At 35.0% G+C, this 11,373-nt stretch overlaps 1 protein-coding gene across 6 annotated transcripts in view; it reads left to right on the top strand.

The window, feature by feature from the left end:
* The first annotated feature begins 1,057 nt into the window (after window positions 1–1,057).
* The window catches only part of GCC2 (GRIP and coiled-coil domain containing 2), a 92,955-nt gene continuing 82,639 nt past the window's right edge, over window positions 1,058–11,373 (top strand). For 3 of the 6 annotated variants that reach the window (XM_036026634.1, XM_028511289.2, XM_036026633.1), the window contains exons 1-6: window positions 1,058–1,239; window positions 1,606–1,662; window positions 2,435–2,519; window positions 3,941–4,008; window positions 7,385–7,489; window positions 8,631–11,096. In XM_036026634.1, coding sequence (XP_035882527.1) covers window positions 1,234–1,239; window positions 1,606–1,662; window positions 2,435–2,519; window positions 3,941–4,008; window positions 7,385–7,489; window positions 8,631–11,096 — 2,787 coding nt within the window. In that variant the 5' untranslated portion in view covers window positions 1,058–1,233. Of the gene's footprint in view, window positions 1,240–1,605; window positions 1,663–2,434; window positions 2,520–3,940; window positions 4,009–7,384; window positions 7,490–8,630; window positions 11,097–11,373 lie in introns of those variants that run through there. The other 3 variants (XM_028511288.2, XM_028511286.2, XM_036026635.1) reach the window with 2 other exon arrangements.

Below are 11,373 nucleotides of genomic sequence, written 5' to 3'. Positions count from 1 at the left end.
TATAACTGGAAGTTTGTATCTTTTTGACCCCTTTCACCAATTTTGCTCCCCACCCCCAACTCCCCACTTCTGGCAACCATCAACACGCTGCTCTCAGTATCTATGAGCTCAATTGTTTGGTTTTGCTTGTTTGGGCAAAATATAAAAAATGTTGACTTTATAAAAGGCCAAGAAAGGCTGTGGAAATGTTCCAGATTGAATAAGAAGTGAAACAAAAACATGCCTAAAGACATGTAAAAATTAATGCAATATCTGATCTTAGACTAAATACCATATTGGGAAAAATTGCTATACAGTTCTTTATATTAATAGATAGAACCAAATATCCCTGTAGTTTTTCAGTTGTCAGCTAATTCCACACCTCAAATAATTGACTAGTGATGGGGGACACAAATGTTGGTAAAATCTTAGTTTCAAGTAATAATTAATAAGCTTAGTGATCAATGTATGTAAAAAGCTATCGTTTTAGACACTGAGGGTGTGACCCACCTTGACTTTAGGAGACCATAAGCAGTTCCACCTTTGTGCCTCAGGAGGACTGAGTCATTGTATTCATGGTGAGATACCAACCAGGATGGTATTATCTGAGCTATTGTATCCATGGTGAGATACTACCCAGGACTCAGATGAAAGAATGCTACAAATTTTTATCTGATTAACTTTTTCCCTGAATTCCAAACCCTTTACCTACACTTTCCTTTTCCTTATAAAAAGGGTGAGTTTAAAATGGAATTTAAGATGATCTGTTAGGGTACAGATGGGGCCAGCCATCTGAATATAGGACCCATAAAGATTCAATCTGTCTCTGCTTATTGGGTCTGGTAGGTGACAGGCAGCACAAATGCCGGTTTTTCTGGTTTCAATACCATTACAACTAATATAGCACACCCCTGTGCTAACTGGCTCACTCTCCATGTAGAGGAGGTCCCCCGGTTCTTTCCTCCGTGACTGGGCTGGACAGCGTATACCTCCCCTGTGCAGCGGGACCAGGCCCCTGCTGGGGGCGGAGCCTGACGGGACAGGAAACTGCCTGAGGCTGCAGGCGGAAGCGGAAGCGCCCCGGTGGTAGCCATGGAGACGCGTGAGACGGTGCCTGGGAAGAATGACCACCTTTGACCTCCTGCTGGGGCCACGTCAGAGGCTGCCACAGACGCAAGTTAGGAGGCGACGTCCCGCTGTGGGCCAACCGAGCTGCCGGGCGGTGGACCAAGCGGCTGGAGTGGGCTAGCTGCCATGGAGGTAACGCAGCCGGCAGCAGCAGCGGACCGGGGTTGAGGCCCACAGTCTTTCCGGCGAGTCTTCCAGCACCCGGGTTAGACGCGGGTGCAGGCCTGGTTCATGGCTCAGCAACGTCCCCGCAGCCTCCCGCTGCCCGGTCTCTCCTACCTCCCCCATATTCTGTCCTTCGCCATTACCGGTCCCTGAGAGCCACTTATATACGCTTTGCCCTAGTGCAGGCGGTTCCTACCCCATGTCTCTTTCGAACGTTAAAGGTTTTCTCCACTTGATCACACGGAAGGGTTTTTTATCTTTCAAGGTTCCGCATTCTACTCAGGATTAGGAAAAGAGTTCTTCTGACGACCTGGATTTGGTTTTGTTTTGCAGGATCGTGTGCAAGATGGGGTGTCTTCAACAGCAACCTCTGGAACCGGGAAATCTAAGGTGAAGTGAGTACTTGACTAGCTGGCTCCCCGAAGAGTGAAAGGGTGATAAATTTGAAAACTTTGACATAGAGAGAGGGGTGACCTATTTAAAAAATAGCCTTTCTCCCTTCTCTCTTATGCAGTGAAGAAAGAGAGAGTTGAATCGGGTAGTTTTTATGGTCCTGCAAGGCAGTTTACCATTCAGTAATTCTCAAAGACCGTGATGTATTGCTTGCACATCAAGTTTCGGGCACTTGTGTAAACACTGTTACTTCATTTCGGCTTCGTGCTAACCGTGAGATAACTACTATTGTTATCTCAATTTTATAGGTGAGAAAACAACCAAGTTAAGTATTTTCCCTGATTTATTAGCTAAAGCCTAAATGCAATGTGATTCATTTTATTACTGTAAGAATTATGCTTGCTTACTTGTTTACATGAAGCCAACGACTTTCCTTGGATAGAATGAAGTAATCATACAGCTCTAAAGAATTTTAAGTAGAAGTAGTCTCAATTCCCTGCTTTTTCAGCTAAAGAAATTAAAACCTAGATAGTGTCTTAACTTCTGACAAAAATATCTGTAAGAGGATATATGCTATTTTTTACATTCCCTAGTACTTGCTTCACTAATAATTGAAGTTGCGTTTGCTCATTTTTAGAAATGTGGTGTTTGGTTGACATAAAGGTTTATTCAATAGGATTTTTATTTTTTGGCAGGTGTGATGTTTATTTTTTGCATTTTAATAGAAATATGAGTTACAACAAATTGGTAACATCACTATATCTTCCAGCTGGAAACATTGCCCAAGGAAGAACTTATCAAGTTTGCCAAGAAGCAAGTGATGCTAATACAGAAAGCTAATTCAAGATGTACAGGTACTGGATTGAAAATATTTATCTTGACCACAATATCATTTAATCACGGTTAAAAGTTAGTTTTTAAATAATACATTGACTTGTTTACCAGTGAATCCACTAAAATCTTAGTGTGGTAGAATCTGTTATCATTTAGCATTCAAATTATATGCCTCTGAATTATTAAAGTCAGGGAGGAGGGTTTTTAAAAACAAGTTGTTAAAATTAAACACAATTTTTACTTTATTTAGATTGTATAATCTTCTGAATCAAGCATTTTTTTATACTAGTCAACTGAAATGTTGGGAGACATAAGGTTGTGAGCCAAAGAAGTAAAAAGAGGCCTAAGTAAAGTAATAAAAGATTTCCATTTCTAGGATTTTTAGTTATATTTATTTGCTGAAGTTGACTGATTACCTATTTAGTTTCCCTTTCTTTATATTCCAAAAGGATGAAGGTATTAGTATCGTTTTTAGTATTTATGGGTTAGTGTTTGAATTTCCAGTGACTTAACAGATGTTAACCGCCCATCCTAAAACCCAAGACTTACTTTCGACTTGAAAGGTTAAATTATGTTTTGGAAGGTTGGATCAGTTTGTGATGGAATAATTTATTTGGAAAGGTGTTCTAGGCCCCAGACCTAGACATGACTTGATGAAGTAAATGAGGTTAGTTGTTGCTTTAAGATTTTACAATAAGTTGCTTACAGCCCTGGCTGGTTGGCTCAGTTGATTGGAGTACTGTCCCATGCCCCGAAAGTGTGTAGATTTGATCCCCGTTCTATGGGAAGCAACCAGTAGATGTTTCTTTTTCACAACAGTATTTCTCTCTTTCACTCTCTCTCCGTTCCTCTCTCTCAAATTAATGAACATGTCCTTAGGTGAGAATTAAATTTTTTTAAAACATGACCCTGGCCATTGTGGCTTAGTTGATTTCAGAGTAGTCCCATAAACCAAAAGGTTGTGGGTTCAATTCCCAGTCAGGGCACATGTGAGAAGGCAACTAATTTATTGTTTCTCTCTCCCCCCAATCCCCTCTCTCTAAAAGCACTGGGAAAAAAAAATGTCCTTGAGCAACAATTAGAAAACATTTTTTAATGTTGCTTACAACTGAAATAATATAATGTCTGATGTTTACTTCAAAATTTAACAGAAAGAAGAAAGTGAGTACAAGTCAGGTTGAAATAAGACCAACCTTGTAATAATTGCTAAATTGGTGATGTGTACATGCAGACTAATCATACTATTATCTTTTATATGTTTGGCGTTTTCCATAATAAAAAGGAAAATGAAAGGTAATACTGAGTAAAGTTAATATTTTCATAAAATATTTGCTACTTCTTAAATGTATTCTAATTTGTAGTGATTTTTTAAAAGAATGTACTTACTATTTTAGACAGTTATTTTTCATTTCTGAAATAGAATTTTTTTTTAAATGTTTAGAATTAGAGAAAGAAATTGAAGAACTCAAATCAAATTCTGTTGCTGGAGGAACTGATGAAATTATTAAGGTAATGAAACAGCTGTGAATATTGCTTTAATTTTGATTTATTTACTTAGGGGAAATGTGTAATGATAAATCAAATTTCCTAAAGGGCTTTCAGCCTCCTTGAGTGCTATCTGGCTTTTTGTCCCTGTTTTTTTACTTCCTTTCTGCCCTTGGATAAGTTTTTAATCATTCTGGTTAACTGTAAAAAGAGAGGGTTAAATTCCCTTGAGGTCTCTTCTATTCTACAATGAGAATTATCCTCTCTCCTTTTCATCCAACACACTCTGTAATTATGGCTGTTGCCTCAGTGTCAGCCCTCCTCTTCCTTCTCCCCCTCAGAAAACCCAGCAATACTCAGGACTTGATGATTTAGGGGCTGACTAATACATACATGTAATCTATAGATGGATAGGTATCTCTGGACATGAATACTGACTCAAATCTCACAGTTGAATTTCTAGCTATTTGGGGACAAAGTCTTTACCCATTACACTTGTCTTCTCCTCAACATGACCAAATCCCCTTCCCTGGACACCAGAGGCAGCAGTGTTTTTCAGACCTTTAACAATGAGAGACTATTCAGCCTTCCTGTCTCCTTTATCATCTGCATGTGTTATTCAGTCACCAGAGATCTGTTTTCTCAAGGTAATGTTGCAATTTATCCTCATCTCTATTCCCCAGCTCTCTGTGAAATATCTCATGTCATGTATGACTTATTTTAATATTAAACCTCAGCTAGGCTTTCTTTCTCTTTTTCTCTCTTATATCCAATTACCAGATCACAGAATATTAATTTTGTTTCATTATTCTGGTTAAGAACCTGAGTTGCTTATTCTTACCTGCCCTTAACTCTAACTAAATGCTTTTTTCCTTCTCCCACTTAGCCTAATCTTATTGAAAGTTTCTTTTGCTTCTCAGAGGTCTGCAATAATTTTTTTCTTATTTGTTCATATTTATAATTTTAGTTTTGTGATTTGTTCTTTTATTATATATTATCTTACACTCTTATCAGGTGCCTCTAAACTTATGACATTGGACTATTGAAGGACTCAGGAAGTTACTACAGGGGATCTCAAATCCCTGTGCATATCATGCAATATCATTTTGTTCTTTTTTTTTTAGCTGAAATAGTACATGAAGCATGAACAGTATGCACAAATACCATTTGGATTCATAATGAATTGATTTATTTAAGCATTACTGAATTCATAGTAGTTTTCTTTGTTTATTGGGTCATTATGTATTTTCTTGATCAGCTGTAACCAAAGTACAACTACATGATATTTAACTAAATACTGACTCTGGAGCCAGATTTCCTGTCAGATCTTCAGATCCTTGCTCTGCCTCTTACCAGTCTTGTGATAAGGGCTAAGTTTCTTCATTCTCTGTGACTCAGTTCTTTCATCGCTATAGTAGAGAGAACAATTCCTGCTTTTACCTTAGCTGATGTGGCTCTGTTGGTTGGAGTGTTGTCCTGTAAATTGAAAGGTCACAGATTTGATTCCTGGTCAGGGCCCATGCCTAGGTTGTGGGTTCAATCCCCAGTCAGGGCACATGGGAAGGGATAACCAATCAACGTTTCTCTCTAAAAACAATTAAAAAAATGCCCTTAGGTGAGGATAAAAAAATAAATAAAAAATAACTAATAATAATTACTACTTTTCATAGGGTTGTTTTGAGTATTATGAGTAAGTACATGTACAGCACTTAGTGTCTGTCACATAAGTGCTCAATAAGTGTTCATTATTACTGTTATTACCATATATATGTGGGGATATTTTATACACATGCCTATGTACACATTTGTGTGCAACACAAGTAACATGAACACATACACACGCACCAGAAGGAAGCTTTTGTTTCTGAAAAGAAAACCACAAATTTTAATTTTATATCAGTTAACTCTTAGCTCTTAAAATACTTTTCATACAAATCCATTTCAGAATATATAAATATCTATCTGCCCTTTCTTATTAATCAGCGTATTCTCCCATTCTGTCAAAACTAAATATGAGATTAGAAAATTTCTCTTAAGTTAGCCAACTTCACCTTTCAGATTATTAGTTTAATATTAATGCCTATTATCCTAACCACTCAAGCCTCAGAAAGTAATGGTTTGGTAAATTTAAATGAGAATTATATCTTTGATTTCCAGTTCTAATGAGAAAATTACTTTGGGGGGTGATTGGGGAAAGTGTGCATCAGTTATTCAAGTTATAAGTTAGTTTTCTATTCTAGAAAAATCATGTATAACTTAATATAGAACTAAACTTTCTGCATCTGTTTATTTTTTAAAACAACGAAGTTTTTCTTTATTATTTCACATAAGTTCATTGGTAGGCAATTCAAGGGGATGGTAGGCTAATGTTTACTTAGGATTTTAACATTCATCCAGATTTTAACATTAAGGATTAAGTTTATATTTGTGATGAAATGGAACTATGGTTTTCCTATCTGTGAAGTCCTTGGGTATGGGAATCAAGTTATCCTAATTTTGTACAATAACTTGGACATTCTTGCTTTTAATTTTGTCTGACAAGTTCACATGTAATTGAGATAATCTGTTCTTTTAAAATTGGACACAACTCACGAGGAAAACTATTTCTATTTTCTTTGGTGGACAATTTTAAATAAATGGTTTGATTTTTAAGTAGATATAGTGTTAATTATACATTTTAATTATTTTTCCTGAGTTAGTAAAGCTATATTTTTCTAGACATTTTTATTCCAGTTTTCAATATTATTGCCAAATAATTGTTCATAATTCTCTCTTTAAGTTCTGATTTATATGTAGATATTTTTCCCTTTTTATTCATAACATTTTTGTTACTTCAGTATTCCCTTGATCAGTCTTGCTGGAGGTTGTCTGCTTTGTTAGCTTTTTTTAAAAAAATGACCCTTAAATTGTTAATCTTCATTTTATTAACTTCCTTTCGTATTTAAGTTCTGCAGAGAATAAACCTATCTCTGAGGGAGACAGGACATGGATAAATTTCTTACCTGTTATTTTAACTACTCCTTCATATCGTCACCCAATCCCCACTTTTTGACACCAAGTACCTTCTTCAACAATATCTGGAGCTTCCAGTTCTTGAGCATGTACTTCTTTAAAGACTGTTTCTGGTTTTTCCCAAGTGTTTCTCTGTGAAGGCCCTTAGGTTGTAGCTTTCTTTCTCTCTCTCTTTCTGTTTCTCCTCTTTCACTTTCAGTTTTCCAAAAATATGTTGAAATTTCTCGTATCCTCATATCTTTTCTCCCTTCTCTTTGTTTCTATCAATATAACTTCTTAAATCTGTTATTCTTACTTTAGTGTTTTTTGGGAAAGATGAGATAAATATGTATATGGTAAATGCACCATTTTTAACCTCAGGCAAACAAATAATCTTGTTTCAAAATAGGCACTGACTGAACGTCTAAATACTATTCTTCTGGAAAAAGCAGAGACTGAACAACATTGTCTTTCTCTGAAGAAGGAAAATATTAAAATGAAGCAACAGTTCGAGGTAAGGCAATATTTTAATTTTTTATTAACTTATATAGTGTGGTCATGAGTTTTAGACTTAAGACCTTAAAAAGCATCTGATCTGATTTTAACAATTTACAAACAAGGAAATAAATTTATATTTAAAAAGAAAAATAACTGAAATCACTCAGCAACAGAGACAGAGCTAACATTTCTTTGTTGCATTGTTTAATCTTCCTTGTTGCTAATGTCCTTCTTTGATAAAAATGAAATAAAAGCATTTCTTATATGAAAAAGTATTTATTTAGGCCTGGTTGGTATAGCTCAGTGGGTTGAGTGTGGGCTGTGAACCAAAGGGTTGCTGGTTTAATGCCCAGTCAGGGTACATGCCTGGGTTGTGGGCCAGGTCCCCAGTGGGGGCCATGTGAGAGACAACCACACACTGTTGTTTCTCTCCCTCTGTTACTCGTTCCCATCCCTTCTCTCTAAAAATAAATAAATAAAATCTTTTTTAGAAAAGCATTTATTTAAGTAGGTTGATTCTCACAAACACTCTAAATAGTATTATCCACCCAGTTCTAGGATATTCAGTTGCCTCATAGGTCTGGGCAAATTTCTCCAAGAAATCTACTAATCTACTCGGGAGATAGTCATTAAAGCCTTGTGACTTAAAACAACCTACCTAATTTGTCCTTTTAAAAGAAAATTCAGAAATTTCTGCCCTGGCCTGATAGCTCAGTTGTTTTGAGTATTCTGATACACCAAGGTTGTGGGTTCAATTTCTGCTCAGGCACACAAGAGTCAGCCAGTGAATGCATAAATGAGTGGAACAACAAATTGCTGTCTCTCTCTTTCTCTTCCTCCATCCTTCCTTCCCTTTCTCTCTCATTCTTTCCTTCCCTCTCTCCTTCCCCCCATCTTCCTTCCTCTCCCTTTCAAATAAATTTAAAAAAAAATAAAGAGAAATTTCCTAGTACAACATTAGTACTGCTTATATATATTGTCATACTTAAGGTAGTCAGAGCCTAAGTAGAATTCTTTGAATATCAGTACCCTATTTCTCTGTGTACCTTTCTGCTCATTTCCCTTTCTCTCTAGCTAGCTTGTGGCTAATACTTTTCATGAGGGTTGTGGTTTCTTTAGTCTTAATTAAATAGTTTTTGTGCTTATTTTTATAATAGGATTCTGTAACTAAGATGGAAGATATGCACAAGGAGTTTGAACAATCACAAAGAAACTATATGAAGCAAATAGAAAATTTGAAAAATGAATTAATGGCAGTACATTTCAAACACAATGAAGATAAAACTAGATTGCAAAAGGAATTGGAAGAAGCAAAAAAACAGTTAGAGTTTTCAGAACAACTTAAATTTCAGAGTAACTATGAAGATAATGTTAAAAAACAACAAGAGGTTCAGAAAATTAGGCCAGCCTATGAGGAGCAAATTTTATATCTGCAAAAGCAATTAGAAGCTGCCACAAATGAAAAGGAGCAAGAAATTACTCATCTCCAAAATGTCATTGAGTCTAATTCTCAGCATTACCAAAAAGATATTAATAGTTTGCAAGAAGAACTTCTGCAGTTGAAAGCCGCATACCAAGAAGAGGTGAAAGAATTAATGTGCCAGATTTCAGCCTCTGCTGAAGAACATGAAGCAGAAGAAAATAATTTAAACCGGCTAAAGGAGAACTTAGTTAAACAATGTGAGGCAAGTGAGAAGAACATGCAGGAGAAATATGAATGTGAAATAGAAAACTTAGGGAAAGCCTCAAATGCAAACCAAGAAAATCAGATATGTTCTTTGTTCTTACAGGAAGATACTTTTGTAGAACAAATAGTAAATGAAAAAGTCAAATACTTAGAAAAGACCTTAAAAGAACTAGAGTCTCAACATAATATATTAAAAGATGAGGTAATTTATATGAATAATCTTAAATTAAAACTTGAAATTGATGCCCAGCATATAAAGGATGAGTTTTTTCATGAACGGGAAGACTTAGAATTTAAAATTAATGAATTATTACTAGCTAAAGAAGATCAGGGCTGTGAAATCGAAAAATTAAAATCTGAGCTAGAAGATTCAAATAAACAATTTTGCTATACTGTAGAACAGCATAACAAAGAAGTACAGAGTCTTCAGGAACAACATCAAAAGGAAATATCAGAATTACATGAGACATTTTTGTCAGATTCAGAAAAAGAAAAATTAACATTAATGTTTGAAATACAGTGTCTTAAGGAGCAGTGTGAAAACCTACAGCAAGAAAAGCAAGAAGCAGTATTAAATTATGAGAGTTTGCAAGAGATTATGGAAATTTTACAAACAGAACTAGGGGAATCTGCTGGAAAAATAAGTCAAGAATTTGAATCCATGAAGCAACAGCAAGCATCTGATGTTAATGAACTTCAGCAGAAGCTCAGAACTGCTTTTAAGGAAAAAGATGCTCTTCTTGAAACTGTGAATCATCTCCAAAGAGAAAATGAGAAGTTATTATCACAAAAAGAACTTGTACCAGAACTTGAAAATGCCACAAAAAATCTTCAAGAAAAGAATGAAGTGTATTTAGTTAGTCTTAGTCAGAGAGAGTCCATGTTACAAGAATTTGAAGCAAAGATAAGTTCTCTTACTGAAGAAAAAGATGATTTCATAAGTAAAATAAAAAAGTCTCATGAAGAGATGGATGATCTCCACATAAAATGTGAGAAGGAAAAAAGATTAATTATAGAACTTAGGGAGAAATTGCAGCAAACTACCCAGTACAACAGTGAGCTAGAACATAAGGTAAATGAATTGACAGGAAGACTAGAAGAAACTTTAAAAGAAAATAATCAAAATAACCAAAAGCTAGAAAAGCTTTTGGTTCAATTGAAAACCCTCTCTGAAAACCAGGAATCATTGTCATCTGAAGTAAAGTCTCTTTATGAGGAAAACAATAGACTAAATTCAGAAAAGAATCAGTTGAGTAGGGATTTAGAGGCTTTCCTATCTCAAAAAGGACATTTTATGCTTAAAGAACATATTTCTGAATTAGAAAAGAAACTTCAGTTAACACTTGAAGAGCGAGATAATTTAAGTAAACAGTTTGAAAGTGAGCAAGTTCAGAAGTTATTTGTCATAACACAGTTGTATGGTTTTCTTAAACAAATGGAGTCAGAAGTTTCACAAGAAAATGAAGAGCAAGATGTTGCAAATGTCCTACAAGCCATAGGTAAATCCTTAGCTAAAATAAATGAGGAAAAACACAACTTTCTTTCTCAATATGATAAAAAGGTAGTAGAGTTAGAAAAAAATATTAAATGCCTTCAAGAGGTGAATATAGTTCAATGTGAGGAATTTAGGTCTTTACTAAGAGACTGTGAACAAGAGAAAGTTCTCTTAAAGAAAGAGTTAGAAGAAACCCAATCAGCAAAAGAGGCCCTGCAGTTTGATTTTCTAGAAATGAAGAATGATAATGAAAAAACAATGCTTGAAAATAAGAATCTTTCAATTCAAGTTGAAGAAATATCGAAAAATTTATGTAGCAAAATTGAAATCCATAATGAAAAAGAAAAATCTTTTATAAAGGAACTTGATAACCTAAGGGTAGCACTAGAAGAAAAAGAAGCCGAATTGCAAGATGTGAAAGCAGAGTTGATATTATTAAAGGTACTATTAACTTGAATTTATTGATTTAAATAAATTCTTAGTTCTAAACTCACATTTTGAAGTCAAATAAATTTTTAACATTTAAGAGCAAATGGGAAATTTCTGAAAAACTGCATTAAACATTCCCATATTACATATTCTGTTATCACATTAATAGCTTTTTGGTTTGAGATCATTTTAGAATTATGGTCTTGGATAAGATTACATGATTAAATGTCTTGGTTAACATTGTATAACTTAGTTAACAGCAAAACTGCAAATAAACATGAAACATTTG

This window comes from Phyllostomus discolor, chromosome 5 (genome assembly GCF_004126475.2).
Source record: "Phyllostomus discolor isolate MPI-MPIP mPhyDis1 chromosome 5, mPhyDis1.pri.v3, whole genome shotgun sequence".
Lineage (NCBI taxonomy): Eukaryota > Metazoa > Chordata > Mammalia > Chiroptera > Phyllostomidae > Phyllostomus > Phyllostomus discolor.
Note: the sequence above shows the minus strand (reverse complement) of the source record. Positions and strands in the feature narration are given on the sequence as shown.